General features: G+C 24.2%; 2 protein-coding genes across 2 annotated transcripts; both read right to left on the bottom strand.

Moving 5' to 3' along the window:
• Positions 1 to 13791: 13791 nt before the first annotated feature.
• On the bottom strand, positions 13792 to 19261 carry LOC122502525 (putative ankyrin repeat protein RF_0381). The gene is made up of 2 exons (XM_043612634.1): positions 19082 to 19261; positions 13792 to 16191 (listed from the first exon to the last, which is right to left on the bottom strand). Exon 2 carries the CDS (start codon positions 16126 to 16128, stop codon positions 13993 to 13995), a length of 2136 nt encoding a protein of 711 aa, XP_043468569.1. The 5' UTR covers positions 16129 to 16191; positions 19082 to 19261; the 3' UTR covers positions 13792 to 13992.
• Positions 19262 to 19813: 552 nt separating this feature from the next.
• Positions 19814 to 23572, bottom strand: LOC122502527 (U3 small nucleolar ribonucleoprotein protein IMP4). Its single transcript, XM_043612636.1, has 2 exons — positions 22504 to 23572; positions 19814 to 19920 (listed from the first exon to the last, which is right to left on the bottom strand). The coding sequence occupies exon 1, from the start codon at positions 23453 to 23455 to the stop codon at positions 22520 to 22522; it is 936 nt and encodes a 311-aa protein (XP_043468571.1). The 5' UTR covers positions 23456 to 23572; the 3' UTR covers positions 19814 to 19920; positions 22504 to 22519.
• Positions 23573 to 23691: the final 119 nt, after the last annotated feature.

Below are 23691 nucleotides of genomic sequence, written 5' to 3'. Positions count from 1 at the left end.
TTTCCGTTTCTGAAAATAATTTATTTTAAAAAACATATTTCTTGAATAACTATTATAAAATTATTTCTTATAATGAATAATTTTACAAATTTTTAATAAATATCTTACCAATAATTCAATTACTTTCAAAAATACCTATGATTAAAAATTTCTGGAATTTCATAGTTTTTTAACACGATTTTAAAACAAATTCACAATTTTAAGAACATTGTAATGTTTTATTTTATGATTAATTGTATTCTATGAAGAACTGAAGCACGATATGCACGTGCGCTTTAAAGCGCGTATCTAGTGCTAAATTATAAAATATATAATTATAAAAAAATTTGTGCAAAATTTAACATTTAGCCTCAGTCCCCCTACTAATTAAGCAAGAAAATATTTACTTTATTAATATAAAATATAATATATATTATGAATATTATAAATATATAATATTTATGCGCAACAATGGATTGGTTTTATTATCTTATATATCCAAAAACTAGTTATCCCCTTGGTTTAGAAGTTCATCATATAATTATTCGATATTTTGTAGATTCGAAAATAATTGAATTTTTCCAAAGAATATTATCAAAATTTTCGAAAATGATAATTGAATTGCTTCAATTTGAAATAATAAAACTTATAGAAATATATAAATTCAAAACGTTTCAAAAAAAGTATCATTTAATTAAAATTATACTGAAAATAATTGGATTCTTTAAAAAAGAATTTTATTAAAATTAAAAAAAATTATTTGATTCAAATAAATAATTTTCATTTAAATTACTAATTAATTTTTTAACTAATTAATTCTTTAATGCACTATTTTCATAAAATATTATTCTCCGCTATTCACTTCAAAGGAGATTGAACAAAGTCTCAGTATTCGATGGCATTCATTGTAAAAAAAATAATAATTTCCCCTCAATTTGAAAATGAAAAAAAATGGGCCTTAAATTTGAACTTTGCAAGTCGTCGCGTGAGATGAGAGAGAGCCTAATTTCTACTCCCTTCGTTAAAACCATATTGTAGTTTGTCCACATACTCATCTACTAAAACCTACTATCTACTACTTTTTCTTACGCAGGGTTGCCACAAAAATTTAATTTTCTTTTTCCCTGACTTTCCCTTGAATTACAGAAAAAATGTTTACTTCTTGACTTAAAGAATATTCCCATTCAGTTTTCTTTTTTGAATAAATATTTAATCATTATTATTTTTTCATAAGAATTAAGATTTTCAAACATTTCAAATTCAAACTTTTTGGAAATTAACCAAATTTTAAAAAAATTGTTATAAAACAAGAAGAAATCGATCAATCCGAGTCTTCGACTCGAAGCAATCGATATCTTCATGTTTTATAATAACAATAATTAAAGATGACCGACTGATAAAATTATTATTTTATATTATAAGAATATTATATATATTAATAAAACCAGACTTCTGTCTGTACATTGCTCCAAGCTTGAAAATTTTTTAATATTTTTTCGTTTTGAGACATTAGAATTCGAAAAATGTAAAAAAAAAATTTCTGATATCTGTCTGTCTGTCTGTATGCAAAACTTTGTTTGCGCATCAATTGAAAACGGTTAAACCAATTAAAGTGAAATTTGGCAGTCTATTAGGTATTAACGTAACTTAAAATCATAGAAATAAAAAAAAATAAATCATATATATCCTTATCCGATTAAAAAATATTAACTTGAACGAAAGTTATGACATTTTTCCAAAAAATTCGAAAAATCAAAAAAATGCAAATTTTTTATTTTTTGTAAAATAAATGCAAAACTATCCTTAGCTAACTTTTTCAGATAAATACAACCCATTTCTACAATATAAGATTTTTAAAAAAGACGTATTTTGAAATTTTTTTTCGTTTTTTTAGATCAACATTTTTCTAAAAAAATAGTGATTCTTAATTTTTAAGCAACTTTTCAGGAAAATTTATTAAAGTTTTTTATTTAAAGATCAGTATGTAAAGTAAGAAATTTCCTATACATTAGACAAAAATAATGAAGCTAAATGCCATAAAAGAGAGGAAAAAATGTTGAATTTTCAGAAATTCAGTTTTTTGAATTTTTGCTAATTTTTGATTTTTTACCAAAGGGTGGAAACTATTAAATAAGAAAAGTATTTTTGAAGAGCCTAAAAATATTGAAGCTAAATGCCACAAAAGAGAAGAAAAAATGTTGAATTTTAAGAAATTCAGTTTTTTGAATTTTTGCTAATTTTCCATAATTTTAGATTTTTTACCAAAGGGTGGAGACTATTAAATAAGAAAATTTAAAATTTTTTTATTTTTTTAATTGTTTATTTTAACTCTACCAATTACCGATAAATGTTGCAAGTATTGTTTTAATATTTGTGTACGGAACCCGCCATTGCAGTGCGAGTACAACTCGCACTTGTCCAATTTTTAAAAGTTTATATAAAATTCCCTGACATTTCCAGATTTTGCAGGTTTCCAGGTTGCCTGGCAACCCTGATTAATTTTTTAAATAATAAATTTTTCCGAAGATAGCTTTCATTACTTTATGAAATTCCTGATTTAAAAATATCGATGATTTACATTTGTGTAAATCTTGACTACAACTGCGATAAACAAACTCAAAAGATTGTACAAAAAAACTGACAAGGAGCATTCAATGCATGAATGAATGAATTCTATAATAAAATAAATATTTAAATGTTAAATGAAAAGAAATTTCATTAAAACAAACTCATAAAGATACTCACTCCTGTGGAAATGGAGAAAGCGTCAGAGGAGAAAAATCTTCTTGGAACTTATAGGGATGGTGAGAGTTCTTGGTGCATCAAAAAGACAATGTCCTGTTGATAGCAATATTTTAATGAAGTTAGTAAATTCCCGGTACTGGGTTCGAGTAGTCAGAAGCACGATTCCAAGCAGAAATGCTAAAGAGTAGTGAAAAGTAGTGAGGGGAAGATGTATAGATTGAGCGAAGGAGACAGAGAACTATATACAGAGAGACGTTCAAAGGAAAAAGGCGCCACCCAAACTCTGATTTCTGCTTAGTGATATTCCCTACAAAGCTGCCTTCATCTTCTAAGTTCAGTTCTCAACACTGAATCTTGAGTATTGAGTCTCTCTGACTTTAGTTCGTATAGTTCTGTTTTGACCTGTATGCTTCGTGCGCTTTCAAGCACGAACGATTACTGATAACAGCTAAGAGAACGTTCTATGAAACTTCACTGAGATTTCTCTCAAGTAATCCTCTATAAAGTATTTTTTAACTCAATTTTCTTAAATATTAAAATTTTCCTCCCATCAGTAGACAGAAACTCTTTTATTTGTTAAGAAAAATATTAATTAAAATAAAATACATAAACAGAATCATCTTTAAAACAGAATCATTTCATGCGAGATCCAATTACTGAAGCAAGTCAATTCCAACATTCCGTGCAATAATGTACCTGGTAAGGTCAACTATAAATTTGTTTGACACTCTGTAAAAAGAAAGGTACTAATTTAGTACCAATTTTGGTACTAAAATTTGGCTCTATTTTAATACCAGAATCAGCTCTAATTTTAAACCCTTTTTTACAGTGCAAACTCATATCTAATGCAATAATGAAATAGGCTCACACATTTATTATATTCTTAAAAACTGTCCCATGTCGAAAAATTCCATTGAAGTACTCCCTGGAAATTCCATGGAATTTCCGTGAAAATTCCGTGGAAATTCTGCAAGTTTTAGATTTTAATAATATTTTAACATTTTTATTATAATTAGAGTATAATAATAAGCTTTGTTGCAATTTCTTTGCAAAATTTGAATGAAATACGTATTTTGCAAAAAAATTACAACAAAGCTTATTATTAGATTCTAAACATAATACAAATGTTAAAATATTATTAAAATAAAAAAACTTACAGAATTTTCTTGACTTTTTCCTGATTCAAAAATTATAAAAAATATTATTATAAAACATGAAGATATAGATCACTCCGACTCGAAGACTCGGAGTGATCGATATCTTCATGTTTTATACTAATTTCAATTTCCATAAAATTTTTCAAAAAAAAAAAATTAAACAATTTAGAGAAATTTTAATAAAATCCTTCCCAAGAATTCAATTATTTTTACAAGTAATAAAATTTTTCACATGAATTCAATTATTTTCATAAATAATAAAAATTTTTATAGGATTTCAATTATTTTTAATACAATTTTAAAAATAAATTCCTCAAAAAATTTAATTATTTTCATAAATTTTTTCCAATAATTCAATAACATTTCACAAATAATGAAATTCTTCGCTGAAATTCGAAATATTTTAAAAATCTACTGTATTTCAATAAAATTTCTAAAATGAATTCAATTATTTAAAAAAAAATATAATAAAATGCGTTGCAAGAATTGAACTATTTTCATAAATAATAAAATTCTTTACAGGACTTAAATTATTTAAAAAATAATGTAATATAAATTCTGTACAAGAATTCAATTATTTTCCTGAATAATAAAATTCTTTACAGGGATTTTAAATATTTTTAGTACAATTTTAAGTAAATTCTTCGAAAAATGTAATTATTTTCAAAAATATTCAAAATTCAATTATTTTTGAAAATTTAGCTATAATGCTTTTAATATTCAATTATTATGTAAAATTCTAACTGAAATTCATTTTCTAATCAATTTTTTATTTTTTATTAGAAAATTCAACGAGAATTCTATTATTTAAATACTAATAAAATGGAAATAAATAATTTATTAAATAAATAAATTTTCTTGAAGTGAATCCTCAGAAAGAACTTTATCAACAAATTTTTAAATAATTCAATTTTTTCGACTAATTTTAATAAATTCTTTAAGAATAATTACATTTTTCGAGGAATTCGATTAAAATTGTATTAAAAATAATTGAAATTATGCAATGAGTTTTATTATTTATGAAAATAATTGAATATCTCGGTAAAAAATTTTATTATTTTTGAAAATAATGTAATGTTTGCTTTACATTTTATCAACACTTTTTTAAATAATTGAAATTTTTTGAAGAATTTTATTATAAAATATAATAGATATTGAAAATGATTGAATTGAGGAAAATTTTTGTAAATAATTAAATTTTGGAGAAGAATTTTATTCAAATTTTTGAAAAGAATTGAATTTTTGAGAAAAATGTTATTTTTTATAAATAAATTTTGCAAGAATTTTATTTCAATATTTGAAAATAATTGAATTTCGGAGAACAATTTTATTATTTATAAAAATAAATTAAATATTGATGAGAGTTTTTTAAAATTTTTGAACGTAATTGAATTTCTGCGAAGAATTTTATTACATGTTTTGAAAATAATTGAAATTTTGAAAAGAATTTTATTCAAATTTTTGAAAAGAATTGAATTTTGATGCAGAAGAATTTTATTATTTATAAATAAATTTTGCCAAGAATTTTATTACAATGTTTGAAAATAATTAAATTTTGGAGAAGAATTTTATTATTTATAAAGATAATTGAAATTTTGATGAGAATTTAAAAAAAATTTTGAATATAATTGAATTTTGGCGAAAAATTTTATTACTTGTGTAAATAATTAAATTTCTACAATTATTTGTATTAGATTAAAATTGTATTAAAAATAATTGAATCTCTGTAAAAAATTTGATTGAATTGATAGAAAAGTTTTTGAAAATAATTGAAATTTTGACAAGAATTTTATTAAAATTTTTGAAAATAATTGAATTTCGGAGGAGAATTTTATTATTTATAAAAATAAATGAAACATTGATGAGAGTTTTTTTAAATTTTTGAACATAATTGAATTTCTGCGAAAAATTTTATTACATTTTTTGAAAATAATTGAATTTTGGAGAAGAATTTTATTAAAATTTTTGAAAAGAATTGAATATTGGAGAAGAATTTTATTATTTATAAATAAAGTTTGCCAAGAATTTTTTTACAATGTTTGAAAATAATTAAGTTTTGAAGAAGAATTTTATTATTTCTAAAAACAATTGAAATGTTGATTAGAATTTAAAATCAATTTTGAATATAATTGAATTTTGGAAAAATAAAATTTTATTACTGGTGTAATAATCTACTATTTCAATAAAATTTCTTAAATGAATTCAATTATTTGAAAAAATTGTAATAAAATGCGTTGCAAGAATTCAATTATTTTCATAAATAATACAATTCTTTACAGGATTTCAATTATTTAAAAAAAATTTAATAAAAATTCGTTGCCAGAAATGAACTATTTTCATAAATAATAAAATTGTTTACAGGACTTAAATTATTTAAAAAATAATGTAATAGAAAATCTTTACAAGAATTCAATTATTTTCCTGAATAATAAAATTCTTCACAAGGATTTCAATTATTTTTAATACAATTTTAAGTAAATTCTTCGAAAAATGTAATTATTTTCAAAAATATTCAAAATTAAATTATTTTTGAAAATTCATGCTATAATGCTTTTAATATTCAATTATTATGTAAAATTCTAACTGAAATTCATTTTCTAATCAATTTTTAGTTGAAAATTTAACGAGAATTCAATTATTTAAATACAAATAAAATGCAAATAAATAATTTATTAAATAAATAAATGTTCTTCAAGTGAATCCTCATAAAGAATTTTATCAAAAATTTTTAAATAATTCAATTTTTTCGACTAATTTTAATAAAATCTTCAAATATAATGACATTTTTCGAGGAATTCAATTAAAATTGTATTAAAAATAATTGAAATTCTATGATGAGTTTTATTATTCATGAAAATAATTGATTCTCGTTAAAAAATTTTATTATTTCTGAAAATAATGTAATGTTTGCTTTAAATTTTATCAACAGTTTTTTTTAAATAATTGACATCTTTTGAAAAAATTTATTATAAAATAGTAGATATTGAAAATGATTAAATTGAGGAATATTTTTAGAAATAATTGAAATTTTGCCCCGGAATTTTATTAAAATTTTTCAAATAATTGAATTTTGAAGAAGAATTTTATTATTTTTGAAGATAATTGAAATTTTGACGTCATGTTTGCAATCATTTGTAACTTCTTATAAATTAAATTTTTTCCAGTACTTTGATAAAAATCGTTAACTTTTCCCTGATTTTCCTGACCAATGACAAATGTTTAAATATTTTTAAAATAAAAAACCTGCAGAATTTCCGGGGTGGTACTTCCATGGAATTTTTCGACTTGGGTACAAACTCATATATAATGCAATAATAAAATAGACTCACAAATTTCTTATATTTTCAAACTGTCTCCTTACCAACAATTCTCTTTTTCATTTCATTGGATAAACAATATTATGCACAAAAAATATTTACGTGGATACAACAACCATATAGTACATTTCTTTTCGTGCGTGAAAGGGATTAGTTTGATTGATGTTTTGCATACAAACAAAGTATAGGGGATTGATAAGAACATCACATCTGCGGAAGATAAGCAAATACGAGCTTACCATAAAAGCATATATTATGAGGAAAAAAAAAGTTTTCAAAGGAAAATGTTCAAAAGTTTTACTAGAGACGTAAGTTTTCATGTGTAATTTTAAACACATGAAAGCTAGCTTGAAGCTATCTATCTTCCTATACTTTCTTAAAAGATTAATTATAAATTTTGCTCTGTTGTTAAAATTTCAGGAAAATTGCTGTTAAAATTGACAAACTTTTTTTACTATAAAGATTTATATATATGTTACAGATAAATAACAAAAATCAGGAATCAGAAAATCAATAAATTGTAATGATTATACTATCAACGATGTTTCAATGAGTCGATTTATTTTTCAAATTTTTCATCCCTTATTTTGTAATTTTTCCAGGTTAAAAATCGGTATTTTTCCGGGTTTTTAAAACTACATTTGGTGACAAAAAAAATTTAATTTTTGTTTTTCTCTGACATTCCCTTGAATTTTAGACTCAAAATTCTTACTTCTCCTTTACTTATAACGAATATTCTCATTCAGTTTAAAAATGAATTTTAGACGCAAAATTCTTACTTCTCCTTTACTTATAACGAATATTCTCATTCAGTTTAAAAATTATTACTCGGTAAAATGTTTTATTGCTTCTATAAATATTTAATTATTATTATTTTTCCATAAGAATTAAGATTTTCAAAAGAATCCAGGCAATACCGTGGAATAATTAAAAATTCTCCTTTATTTCAAGCAAATTTTCTGGAAATTTAATTATATTCTCTACTCCACGCTTCTTACCGCGAAGTATGCCGGGTTGTCAAGACACAGGGGTTTCAAAAGCTCCCCCCCCCTCCCCTGTTTTTAGATAAAAATACAGGATTTAGAAAAAATGTTTATTCAATAATTATTTAATTTTTAAAGTATTTTTTACAGATTTTCTACAAATTGGACTTTTTTTATTTATTTTGAAACTGTCATTTTATGAGACAAGATTTTAAAAGTATATTTATCTTATAAATTTTTAATTTATATACTTGGGTGCTATAAATGAATCTTCTTGGTTTATTCAGTATTTGTACCGAAAAAAGACCAAAGAAGTCTTTCTTTGGTCTTTTTTCGGTCCAAATACTGAAGAAACGAAGCAATTGTTATAACATTACAGGGACAATTAAATCAGATGCTGAAAGGATTCGCAAGAGTTAATTTTGTGACTGAAAATTGGTTTAGTGACAGAAGAAGTTCTAAGATCAATTTCACCGACATGATAGGGCCACGCACGTCGTACCAAGAATTTTTCCTGCTTTTTGTTACAATTTTAATTGAGCTTGACTTCAGTCGACACATAAATTACTAAAATCGTCTCGACAGTCATCCTCGACCTTCATATATAGTGATCAAATTGCACAACATATGAAATACATAATAACATATATTTTAAGTTAAATTTATCCTTCCAAATTTTTTCTTACAAAATTAAGAAAAAATCAAAATTTTTAATTAGCTTTCTTTAAATGAAATAAATTTGAAGAATTTTGATTAAATCACCGCTGGGAGATAATTTTGTAATTAAAATTAAACATTGAAAGGATTATATATTTATAATTACGAGTACTGCGCGTATAGTGTAATATAAAATGTAAATCTTCATTATATATTAGATTTAATATATCCATGTGGTTAAGTATAAAATTAAATCTTATCTGAAAAGAGTTATAATGATAAAAGGCGGGATAAATCTAAAATTCATAATCAGAGCAATGTGAGTATAAAAAATGGCAAGCTGGATATAATTAACAAACGCATTAAACGCGGAAGTGCGTTGAAATGCAAGAAGTAATGTGATCAAATTAACACTGTAATCTTTCATGCATACGTTTAAATAATACAAGACAATATCGCTTTTATTTTCGTGCTATTTTGACTAATAAAATAATTAAAGAATAATAATAAACTGACATTAACAAATTAATGTTTTATTGTTCTTCATTTTGGTAGTAAATAAAAGAAATTATTGATCTGTTGGAGCCAAGTTGTGTTTTTTTTTACTTTCAAATAGAACATAAATCGATTTTCCAAAAATAACCCTTATTCAAGGAAAATCAATCAATAAAAAATTGTTTTTCAAAAAAATTAGTTTTTTTACAAAACTAATTGCAACATTTTCTTGACCCTATAAGAATATTCTGATTCACTCTCAAAATTATTAGATACTCAAAAAATGTTTTATTTAAATTTATTTACAAATTTCTTCAAAAGACAAATTATCCGAAAACATCAATAGTTTTTTTTAAAATAAATATTTAATCATTTTTTTTTCATTTCAATTCAATTAACAATTTCTAGAATTTTTAACTAAAATTCTACTTTCAATCAAAAACATCAATTATTATTCAATTAAACTTTTTAAAAAAAATTAATTCTACAGAATTGTTAGATAAAAGTACGAAAAACAATAATTTCATTCTACGAGAAATTAATTATTTAAATACAAAAATAAATAATATTGAATGTTTCTTAAAATTTAATTTTTACCAACAATTGTACTAACAACTTTTGAAAATATTTCATTTCTTTTAAGGAATTTAATTAAAATTTTAATTAAATTTATTATTTTAAAGAATTTTATTAAATTTTTTTTAAAATAATTGAAATCCTGAGAAGAATTTTAAAAAAAATTCTGTCAATAATTTAATTCTTGAGAAGAATTTCCCTATCTATTTATAAAGATAATTTAATTCTTGCCAAGAATTTTTAAAAAATTTTTTAAATAATTTAATTTCTACAAAGTATTTTATTACTTTTCAAAAGAATTGAATTCTTCTGTTGAATATTGATATTTATAAAAATAATTGAATTTTGGAAAAGAATTTTATTAAAATTCCTTAAAATAATTGATTTTATGGGAAGAATTTATGCAATTTTGTTGTTTATCAAGCTAATTGAATTCTTTTGCAAAATTAATTAATAAATTTTGAAAATAATTGATTTTCTGCGACGAAATAAATGTTATCTATGAAAATATTTGAATTATTGCAACGAATTTTATTGTTTTATTGAATAATTGAATGTTTCTTAAAATTGAATTCTTTCCTCAAGTTTTCAGGGTGGCCACTTTTTTTGTAAAAAAAAATTCACGGTCATTTCCCGGTCATAAATTATTTTTCCCGGTCATAAATAATAACTCTGAAAATAAATTATTCCATGAAAGATTGAAAGAATTTCCTGATTTTTAGACAAAACTTTGACTTTTTCCCAAACCCTAAAAATATTTTAGTTTACTCTAAAAATAGTTTTGAACTTAAATAGATTTTTTGAAATAAATATTTAATTATTATTCATTATTTTTCCATATAGTAGGTATTCAAATTTCAAAAAAAAATTTAAATTTCAAATCCTTTAAATTTGAATAATTTTTAAGAATTGCTACTGCAACTTATTAAAAATTATTTTCAAAATTTCAATTCAATTATGTATATTCTAGAAATAACTAAAATTTTTCTAAAATCCACTTGTTTACAAGACAATTTCATGAAATTTTGAATAATTTGAAAATTTCTCAATTAAATATTACATATTTAAAAACATAACTAATTTGAGAAAATGTGAATAAAAATATTTTTAAAGACTAAATTATTCAGAATTTTTAATTAAAATCTTTTAAAATTCAACTTTTCTAAAACTTCAATTTGAAACTTTTTAAAATTCAATCTATAATAATATTAGTAATATTAATTTAACATTCTAAAAAATCGAAAAATTTGCTTATGAATAATTGTAAAAAAACTAATTGATATTAATGAAAAATACGGTTTTTTAAAATTTATTTTCTAAGAAAAGAAATTTTATTTATTTTTATTTACTTTATTTATTATTCAAAAATTCATTTTTATAAATTTCGTATCACTTTTGTTCTAATTAGTTCAAATTTTTAATAATTCTTATTTGTTTTGTGTTTTGTTATAATATTAATTGCAAAAAAATTTTTAAATTGATTTATTTTTCATTATTTTATAGGATGTGAAATTTTTTCTCTTTGAAATTTTTTTGACAAATTTAATTAAAATTATATTTTGTTTAATTATTGTTAGAAATAGAAAGAATTTAAAATTAAATTTAATATTTTCTTTTTCTAAGTCTGTTACGTTGGACAACAAAATTCATAATTTTCTTATAAATTCTAGAAATTGAATATTTTTATAGTACTTTTTATAAAATTCTCTGACAAAATATAAATAGATTTTATAGAAGATCATTCAATCTTTTTTAATGAAATATAGTTAATACCTAAGTCTTAAAATAAATATTTCTATTTTTTCTCACAAAGTAATGTGTGTTTTTAAAAAAAAAATTCCAAAATCCCGGTCAAGATCAAAATTCACTGTCATTTCCCGGTTTTTCCCTGTCCAAAAAAATTCACTGTCATTTCCCGGTTTTCCCGGTTTCCCGGTCCAGCGGCCACCCTGAGTTTTAATAAAATTTTTAATAATAATTGCATTTTTCAAGGAATTTATTTAAAATTGTATTAAAAATATTTGATATTCTGCGATGAAAATAATTGAATTCGCAAATGAAATTTTATTCTTTATGGAAATAATTGAATCTTTTCATAGAATTGTATGAAAAAGTTTTTTCTATAATTAAATCTGTTAATAAATTTTATGAAAATACTAAATATTTAAAAACATTGAATTGCGAAAAACTTTTCAAAATAATTGAAATGTTGCAAAGAATTTTATTTAAATTTTTGAAAATAATTGAATTTTTGGCGAAAAATTTTGCTATTTATAAAAATAATTGAATTCTTGACGACATATTCATTAAAATTTATAAAAATAATTGAATTCATGCAAAGTATTTTATTAAATTTTGTTTAAATAATTGAAATTTTGCCAAGAATTTAATTAAAATTTTTGACAATAATTGAATTCTTGAGAAGCAAATAATTGAATTTTGGAAAAGAATTTCATTGAAAATCCTTAAAAAATCCTTAAAATAATAATTAGTTTTTGAAAAATTCGATTAAAATTGTAATGAAAATAATTAAAATTCTGAGATAAGTTATTATTATTTATGAAAATAATTGAATTCCAAAGAAAAATTTTATCATTTTTGAACAATATTTAATTTTTGCGAAAAATATTATTATACTCTTGAAAATAATTTAAATTTCTGCAATAGTTTTGTAACTTTTCCGAAATTAAATTTTTTTCATGTTTTTAACTAAAATTCTTCCAGAAATCCATTATTTTTAATAGTTTTTGAAAAAGTTCTTTGAGAATTTTCAAATTCATTTGTTCACAATTCAATTTTACAAAGTTTTAATTATTCGTAAATTCTTCAATTAAATATAATCGTAGATAACAAAAACTTGAAATAATTTCAAACAAAAATCCGCAATTAAACTTTCTTTTAAAAGAATTAATTCCACAGAGTTAAAAAAAATAAAAAATTCAGATTTTCAAAGATTTTAATTTGAAACTTTTTCAATTCCTAAAAAGAATTTTATTATTTTCGAAAATAATGGAATTTGCTGTAAAAATTTTATTATTTATAAAAAATAATTGAATGATGTCGAAGAAATTAAAAAAAAAATTGTAAATTAATTGAATTTCTGTGAAATTTTTATTATTTTATAAAAAAAAAAGGAAAGATTTGTGTAGAATTTTATTAAATTTATTAATTTATTTTTTAAAATAATTGAATTCTTTTGAAAAATTTTATTAAAATAGCAAACATTAAAAATCATTGAATTGAGGAAAATTTTTGGAAAATAAATGAAATTTTGCCAAGAATTTTATTATAATTATCGAAAACAATTGAATTTTGGAGAAGAATTTAATTATTTCTAAAAATGATTGAAATTTTGACGAGAATTTTAAAAAGTTTTTTGAATCAAAAATTTAATTAGAAAAATTATTATTCAAAAATAATTTTTTAGTTATTTTGACAAAAAGCGAGATTTTTAAGACATACTAGGATAGATCCGATTTAAAGTAATTCTTTACTGTCACACATTGTTATTTAATTTTTAATTGATTTATTACATTCGTTGATATTACAAATATAAAATTTTTATAATCAAACAACTTCGATAATTATCAAATTTCAGAATATTGCAGAAGCAGAATTCTGCAATTACTTTCAAGATCTATGTTATGGCCCTATACTTTTATTCGAAAATCGCTAATAATAATTGAATTAAGAGGTATACTAGGTACAAAAATAATTTAATATTTATAATAATATAGATCTATAGGTTGATCTTGATAACCTCCTTCTTTATTAATTATTTAGAATGTTGAAAAAAAACGATCTCCAAAAAAATTTAATAATTTAATATTAATTTTTTGTCATTTAGCAGGTAGGTACTGATAAATTTTTCAATTTTACATTACATAAATTATAATTTTTTATGTTAAAACTTATCAAGCATCAGTGATAAATTGTTTAATTTATCAGACACTTATAACATTTGTTAAAAATTTCAGTAAACTAATTTATAAATTTTGTAAATTACATCAAACATCAAATGTAAACTGTTCGAAATAAATATACTATTCGATTCAAAAAATAAGAAATGTACGTATTAAATCTTTAGTCTATTTCGTAATGGAATTGTACCGTTTTTTTCATTTCCCATTCAATTGGTGAAGCGATTATAAATCGATGTAAATCCGCAGTGTCAATGTATGATACAATTTCATTAAAAACAAGAATAGGTAATTGAAATTTGACAATAGTTCGAAAACACTCGTAACTTAATTCTATTAATCGCTTCTCAAGTTTTGCTTTATCTATACGAACCCCTATTCTGCGGGCAAAATTCGGAAAAGAAGTTTGAAAATCAAATGAATTTATAAAGTCGAGAAAATTTTCATTTCGCATTAAAATAGAAAGTCGCCTATGTGACATAGTTTGAAGATCGTAAATTGTCACATCAGTTTCACTAACTTTGATTTTTTTTAACTGATCAATTTCGTTATAGAATTTACTATCAATGAGAGCTAAGATGTTTGTATAAACGCTGTGATCAAATGTCAAATCGAATATTTCACTGTGTGCTGATAGAATAGTTGGACATTTAATTAATGCATTCATTTCCTCTGGACGATAAGTGGCACCATAGTGTAGAAGAAGTTTTGTAATAAGTAAGTTATTTTTCAACGCGCTAGCAGAGTAAAGTGGTCTGACGTAATCGAAGTAAGTAATACAATTAACTTTAGCGCCAGCTTCTAGAAGCAATTTTACGCATTTGAAATTATTCTGATTGATTAAGGCACAAAGTGGAGCTTTCTCTGCGTCAGTGCAAAAATAAACATTTACATTGGCACCACGGTCCAAAAGTTCCTTGACAATAGTTGGGCATCCTTTTTCACAGGCATAATCCAGTAACGTACAATCCTCAATCAAACAATTATTAACGTTACAAAAATTTGGTAAGAAATTGTAAAAAATATCGATAAATCCATATTTAATAGCACCGATTAATATATGATATTCAATAAATTCTTGAATCATTGTTTCATAACAGGTTGTTTCTTCTTTATTTAAAAGGCTTTGTACAATCATTCTATGTTCTTCCATCAATGAATGATCTAAAGTAACTGAATCAAATTCCTTTGGAATTGTCATATTTTTTACATCTTCGGTATTAATCCTAAATCCATGATTGTAGAATAATTCACTCATTAGTTGATAGTTTTTAATTTTTTCACCATAGTCTCCGGAGCTTTCCAAACCATTTAATGTCTCAAAATAGGGAAGCAGAAATGAATAGCAAAATGCATTTTTGAGAGTCATATCCCAATTATTTGGTCTTTCACCCAGAAGAATTGTTGTTTCAACCAAAGATCGATTTTCAACGGCGTAATTTATAGGAAACAGACCACAATTATTTTTAGCTGTTAATTCAGCACCGTAGTTGACGAGTTTCTTTAAAAATTCTCCACATTCTCCAAGAGATATATTTTTCGCTGCCAAATGCAATGGAGTGTCTCCTGTATCAGTCGTAGCGTTAACATTTGCACCTGCTCGTAAAAGAAGAAGTAAAATTTCTTCATTACGTTCTTGGCAAGCAAGATGTAGAGGTGTTTTTCCAAATTTTGTCTCAGCATTCACGTCCGATCCTCTGGATAGAAAAAATTCAACAATATCACAATTCTCACTTTCCACCGCTCTATGTAACGCTGTATAACCACTAAAATCCTTTTCATCAATATCACCACCATCATTAAGAAGCATTTTTATTTCATGCTGCAATAAAATCCGCCTATAACTTTTAATACACACATGATGAGGTGTAAAACCAAACATATTATACACTTTCAAATCAGCTCCATTGTCAAGTAAAAGTTGAATAACACTTTCAGTATAGTTTAAATATTTTGAAACAGCAATATGTAGAGGAGTATTTAAGTCACAATTTTTTGCATTAACATTAGCTCCTTTTCTCAGTAAAATTTCCATGATTTTCATATCTCCACATTCTACTGCAAAATGAAGTGGAGTCTGACCGCGAGCTTGAGTTTCGTCATTTACTTTAACAGGATATTGCAAAAGAAGTGTTGAAATGTCGTGAGAAAAACCTTTAAGCGTACGACAAAGTAGTGAATAACCAGAAGATGATGCGAGGTAATCATTACAATTGTTTTGATAAAGGATATTTCTTACTTTCAACTTATCACCAAATAAACATGCAGTTTGTAGAGACAGGATTTCTTCCGATGACATTTTGTCACTTTATTCCTTGAGGATTTATTCTGGATTATTCAACTGCATGAAACTTGACAAAATCTGTAAACAAAGAGTTTGTTAATTTCACTGGAATCATTGAATTCAATTTTATTATTTAATTGGCAGAAAATATGAAAAACTTTTATATTTCTGATGCGGTCCGCAGGAGGCGCATAATTATTCATCCCCAAATGTCATTTAACGAATATCGTTATTGTTCCGAAATGTCATTTTTACGAATTGTCACTTTTACGAAATGTCACTTTTGTGAATCGCCATTTTTACGAATTGTCACTTTTGCGAAAAGTCATTTTTTCGAATTGTCATTTATGCGAACTGACATTTCGTAAAAATGACAATTCGAAAAAATGTCAGTTCGCATAAATGACAATTCGCAACAATGACTTTTCGCAAAACTGACAATTCGTAAAAATGGTATGTCGAAAAAATGACTTTTCGCAAAAGTGACAATTCGTAAAAATGGCAATTCGTAAAAATGATATTTCGAAAAAATGACTTCGCAAAAGTGTTAATTCGTAAAAATTATATTTCGAAAAAATGAAATTTAGGGAATAATCATGCGCCTCGTCCGAACCGTCCGAAGAAAGGTAACTAAGAAACAGATAATTTTAGGTTATGTTTATTTTTAAAAAATAAAAATTCACAAAATTATAAATAGTGCATATATGAACGACACATTTCTTCTAATAACTTCTAAAATTTTCTATAGATTGTTTTAAAAAACAATTTAAGAATCTATATTAATAAAATCAGACTTCTGTCTGTACATTGCTCCAAACTTAAAAATTTTTATATATTTTTTCGTTTTGAGACATTAGAATTCGAAAAATGCAAAAAAAATTTATGTCTGTCTGTCTGTATGCAAAACTTTGTTCTCGCATCAATTGAAAACGGTTTAACCAATTAAAGTGAAATTTGGCAGTCTATTAGGTATTAACGTAACTTAAAATCATAACCTTATCCGATTTAAAAATATTAACTTGAACGAAAGTTATGACATTTTTCCAAAAAAATCGAAAAATCAAAAAAATGCAAATTTTTTATTTTTTGTAAAATGAATGCAAAACTATCCTTAGCTAACTTTTTCAGATAAATACAACCCATTTCTACAATAAAATGTTTAAAAAAGACGTATTTTGACATTTTTTTTCGTTTTTGCTTCCTCATGAGGAAGCTTTGCATTGGTGACGATTTTCAATTTTTCAAAACAAGGTTATATGGACTCATTTTCATCTAGAACATATGTATATTCAATTATGAGCAAATGTCCAGATGTATGTGTGTGTGTATGTATGTGTGTATGTGTGTGTGTATGTGTGTATGTGTGTGTGTGTATGTCACAAAAATTGTGTACAAATTATCTCAGACAAATTTTGATGGATTGTCCTGAAATTTTGCAGGTTTATTGCAGTCATTAATACCTGAAATCTGACACAAGGATTTTCAAAAATATGTACAAAATTTTTTTTTATACAATTTTTTTAAAATTCAGAAAATTTTTTTTTTTGTATTTTCTGAAATAATTTTTTTATTTGTTAATATTTTTATTAATTATTCTCAAAATTACATTCCTGGCAAGAAAACGAATCGATTGATGTATACAAAGTATATATTTTATCAAAATTTATAAAATTAATAAATATTTTTCTTTTTCACAAAAAATTCAAATTTGGTATTTTTTTCATAATTAATTTAATATTAATATTAATATTTTGAAATGATTATTCTATCATAAAATAGAAGCAATTGGCAAATGAAAGTGTAAATTTCACCAAATATTTATACAACAACTTATAAATGATTTATATAATTTTATTTTTAACCAATCTTCTGGACGAACCCTTTTGTACATAATTTTTCAAAAGTTTGCAAAACCGCAATTTTTATATATTGAGGAAGCTTAATGGTCATAAAATGAACAACTTGTTTAGATCAACTTTTTTCTAAAAAAATAGTGATTTTTAATCATTAAGCAAGCTTTTCAGGAAAAGTTATTAAAGTTTTTTATTTAAAGATCAGTATGTAAAGTAAAAAATTTGCTACATTAGACAAAAATAATGAAGCTAAATGCCATAAAAGAGAAGAAAAAATGTTGAATTTTAAGAAATTCGGTTTTTTGAAATTTTCATAATTTTAGATTTTTTACCAAAGGGTGGAGACTATTAAATAAGTAAATTATTTTTGAAGAGCACAAAAATAATGAAGCTAAATGCCATACAGCAGAAGAAAAAATGTTGAATTTTAAGAAATTCGGTTTTTTGAATTTTTGCTAATTTTCCATAATTTTAGATTTTTTACCAAAGGGTGGAGACTATTAAATAAGTAAAGTGTTTTTGAAGAGCCCAAAAATAATAAAGCTTGATGATATAAAAGAGAAGAAAAAAATGTTAAATTTTAAGAAATTCGGTTTTTCGAATTTTTGATTTTTTGCTAAAAGGTGGAGACTATTCAAATAGTAATATTATACTACTGAAATAGCTAATGGTAACTAATTATTAATTTTCCGGTCAAATTAAATTCCCGGCTATTTTCTGAGTTTCCAGATTGGTAGAAACATTGTTAAATGTATTGGTAGAAACTAAAACCCGTCGAATACGGGTACGACAGCTAGTTTATAATATATTATAAATGAGTATTTGCAAAATTTAGAACAAAAAATTTTAACAATAGTAACCGGTTCGTTTAAAATATATAATATAATATTCCAACCTGACTAGTATACTTGTGTGAGCGTGTTAGTAGCTTGGGTACCTAGGTACCTAGGGATGACTATAGTACAGTACAGTACAGTCAAGCAAAAGAATGCTATACAGTTGATACTATAGCATTCTATTAAAATTTATTTTTGAGAGTGACTGTCGTGAGCGTACTGCCTTAAGGTATCATTTTTCTCAGAATTTTTATAAATTTTAACAATATATTACATTACCTTATTGTTCAAAAAAATCTACACTCAAGTTTAAAGAAATATCTGCGTTCTTCTTCGTATTGAAATTTTTCTCACTACTTTTTTAAATCTTTTAAATACAAGAATCTCATGTTTCTCGAACAACTTTCGCGAAGCTATAGAGCGTTGGTCTTTAATGGCCTTTCTCCAACAGGTTGCTAAAAGTCTTGCGACTGCGTTGCGCAGGTTGCTATGACAATATATGCTATAAAATCAGCGCAACGCAGTCATTCGCAAAGCAATGCAGATTTTTAGGAACCTATTGAAGAAAAGCCTTTACGTGCCTACGTGGTGCTACCGTCTGTACCAAAAACATAATGGTTCAGAATGTCTATTAAGCCGAATTTACATTTTAGAAATGACAAGTTGCTCCAATCCTCAACTACCTAAATTGTACAATTGCATAAAATTGAAAAGTAACTAAAATTTTATGAAAGATAAAACATAAAAATTTTATTTTATTACCTATTTATAAAACACATGTTAAAATTTTATATATAAAATTTATAAATGAAAAGTATGCATATTATTTATAACTTAAAATTTAATTAAAATGTTGTAATCTAAATAAATAAAATTTCAATTTTAAGAATAACTTAGTTTCAAATATTTATAACGATTTGTGTATTTCTTAAGTAAATTGCTTTATTTTTAATTTCATAGCTAATAGTGTATTAAAATTTATAAAAATTTAATCAATATACTAAAAGTATGTAGATTGTAAAAAATTTTTTTTATTAAATATACATAGTTAAATTATTTACAAATATGTAAAAGGAGCTTCCTCGAGGTGTCAATTGCCTTCTTCAGAATGAATATTGCTGAAACATATATGAACCTTATTTTTACATGCGAATTTAACAGGTGAATGTTATATTTAATTTGAATCGTGAATTTCGAAAAGGGTTTAACTCTGAAAATCGTAAAAGTCACTTTCACATTACACTACTTATTTATAGTGAGAACGACTTTTACTATTTTCAAAGTTGATCCCATTTAAAAATTCACGATTCAATTATAAAATTTATCAGATTTTTTAAGTCTAATTTAAGCTTTGAATATTACAATATTTTGTTAATTATCAAAGTTAATTATCAAATTTAGCTTGAAAAATATAATGACTAAAATTTTTTTCTTTTTACTTTTAATAAACTAATAATTGTTAAAATTAAACTTTAACGATAAAAATAATTTTTAATTTTTTAATCAGAGGCTCATTTTAATCGCAATTTTTCTGTAGAATTGACTTTTTCCCTGACCCTAAAGAATACTATTACTTCCCTATAAGAATTAAGATTTTCAAAAATTTCAAATTCAAACCTTTATGAAATTCAACAACTTATAGTAATTTAAATTTCCATAAAATTTTTTAAAAAATAAAAAAATAATTAGAATTTTGCAAAGAGTTTTATTAAAATTATAGATAAATCAGAATTTTAATAAAATTCTAGAAAAAAAATAAATTTTGCAAAGAGTTTTATTAAAATTCATGAAAACAATTGAATTTTTCAATAAATCTTTTAAAAATTCCTGAAAATTGAATTTAGACAAAAATTTTATTAAAATTCCTGAAAATAATTGAATGTTGCAATAAATTTTTTAAAAATTCCTGAAAATTGAAATGTGGACAAAAATTTAATTGAAATTCCTGAAAATATCTTGAATTTTGGAATACATTTTTTAAAAATTCCTAAAAAATGGAATTTAGACAAAAATTTTATTAAAATTCATGAAAATAATTTAATTTTTCAACGATTTTTGATAAAATTCATTAAGGTAAAAGTACCAATTATGGGACGCTGTTTAAGCTAAACTAAATTTCTATGATAAATTTCTTGGAATCGGGAGTGTTAATATGAATAATTAGGGTATAGATTGAAAGATTGATATGTTATGAATAATATTTAGACCCTAAAATGGTTATTTTTCATGAAATAAAAATAATATTAATTAAATTATGAAACTCTGCACTGCACTAATTATGGGACTATGATTTCTGTATGTACGGGTGTCCCATAATGAATGTTCCTATTATGAGACATTTATTTAATTCAATAAGTAATTAGAATTCTATTAACTTATCCTAATAATTTGAATATTAATTATAAAGAATAAAATACAATAAACAAATTCTGGTTTAAAAAATAATTATAAAACTAATTTTTCTGGTAGAAAATTAATGCGAAAAAACTGAAAATATTTGAGGTTATGTTTGCTGTATATTTCCTGTGTGTCTCATAATAGGGATAGCAAATAATAAGTGCACCTAATGTGGGACGGTAGTCTGACGAAAAACTTGGCTTACCTTAATTTAAAAGCTAAAATGCAAATAAACATTTCTTATTAAATTAAATGCTATACACAAATAATTATTCTTTTAACGTGTAAAATTTTTTGAAATAAGTAGAAATTTCTTATGACCAATTTTAATTGCATTTATTTTATTTTTTGTAATACTGTCTCATAATAGGGACAAAATTGTAAATTGTCCCATAATTGGGACCTTTACCTTAAAATAATTAAATTTTGCAAAAAAAATTTACTAAACAAATAAATAATTGAGTTTTTAAAAAGTATTTTTAAAAAAATAATCAAATTTTCGATGAATTTTAATTAGAAATAGTTTCTCAAAAATTCTAAAATAGTAAATTTAAAAAAATTTTAAATTACTTTGTCCGAAGGGAATTGAATCTTAAATAATTATGATAAAACAATTCTAAGAATTAGTTATTTATAAATATTGTAAATTGTAATATAATTTTTCGAAAATAATTGAAGAATTTTTATATGATTAAAAAAGAGTAATTCTTTGAAGATTTTTAATTAAAAATTTTGAATATTATTATTTTATCCAACATTTAATTCTAGAATTAAAAATAATTTAAAAAATTGTTAATGTTATTATTTTGTGCATGCATTTGAATTTTCGGAAATATGTATTGAAAAAATTGAATATCGAAAGTATTGAAAATAATTGAATTTAAAAAAATTAATACCAAATAATTCAGAGAATTACTTCTTTTAAAACTATTTTAATATTATTTTTAGAACCTAATTTTCATTTTCATTAAATTTACACTTGAAGATTATTTATTAAAATTTCTGAAAATTATTCAATTATTTCCAAATATGTATTTAAAAAAAGCAAGGTGAATATGTATTAATTGAAGTTGGCTCGGTCCACATGCTCTTAAGTTGTTATTTAAATTTTCTTGCAGATGCTGAAAGAGAACAGAAAAATATATGAGAAACATCAAATACAAATTCAAAAAAAAAAACAATAAGGGGTGAAAATCTATGAATATCCAAAAATTGTCCACGTGGAAATTGAACGGTGCCTAAATGGGTTAAAATTAAAAAAGAGAATGAAAATACAAATAAATTAAAAAAACAAAATTATTTACCTGCAATGGGCAAAATTTACTGCTCGTCCTTTTGGTTCCATCCATCTTCATCAGACAAGAACCTTCTCTTGTGAGAAGTATTCATATATGGCCTTAAAGCCCATTCAGTATCAGCTGCAGCAATAGAATCCAAAGTGCCCAATTTAATATCATAAAGTTTCAATAAAAATCTCGGTCCCACTTCGGTCATCTCCACATTTCTTCCTTTCTCCTCCCGATAAGTGTGATGTCTGAAGAAAATATAATCATCATGATTTGCAAAAGTGATGACTCTCTTGCTCTCCTTCTTTGGCACAGGAAATAGATATTTCAAAATACTCATTGTCCTCTCGCCGAGTTTTGTCTTAAAATTATGAAACACCAAATGTGGATATTCCTCGGACATTGTTGAAATACCGGGAATGTCATGTCGCATTACCACTCCGGACATGGTGAAATACGCCGTTGGACCGTGAGGAAGGTGGCAAATGATAAGTGTGTCCGGTACTCCTCGATGCTCGTGAACGATAATAAAGTCAGTGACATCGTTTGCCCTGCAGGCGTGAATTAGTTTCTTCATTTCGTAATTACCACGATTCATGCGCTGTGCATTGGGAAAAATAAGACGAAGTTCCTTCACAAACATTTTTAATCGTGCACTTGGATCGCGGGAGGTTGTGATGACAATTTTTGGATCCTCGACTCCTGCCCATCGGTACTCGTCATCCTTGCTGTCGCCCAGGGCACCTCCCATTTCTGTGCCCATTGTCATGGCGAGTTGCGGTCCTGCATCCTCCCATTCTGCTTTTCTTTGCAAATGAAGAGCAGTTTTCCTTAGATCTGGATGTATGGGCACATTTTCTTCTAAACTCTTTTTCAACTTATCTTTTTTCTCCTGTATAGTTTTTAATTTTCCTTCAATGGATTTTCTGTATAGGTACTCACGACGCAGACGAGCTTGACGTCTTATCATGTTGGAAGCAAAGTGTAAATAAACTTTTCACTTGATAAACAAAATTAACTTTCACAGAGTGTTTTGGCGAACAATTTTGAGGTTAAATTAACCTGACGCAAGCACGTGGTGGTAGGAATATAAGGGTCTGTACACAGTGAGGTAGATTAATGGTGTGCTCACAGTCACAGTTCGCGGGCAGCCTGGAGTGAAAGAGATAGACAATTGGAGTAAACGAGAAAGAATATCAGGGTTCA

The sequence above is a fragment of the Leptopilina heterotoma genome, unplaced genomic scaffold (assembly GCF_015476425.1).
Source record: "Leptopilina heterotoma isolate Lh14 unplaced genomic scaffold, ASM1547642v1 Lhet_232, whole genome shotgun sequence".
Lineage (NCBI taxonomy): Eukaryota > Metazoa > Arthropoda > Insecta > Hymenoptera > Figitidae > Leptopilina > Leptopilina heterotoma.
The sequence above is the reverse complement of the archived record's forward strand: the minus strand, read 5'-3'. Positions and strand labels throughout refer to the sequence as shown.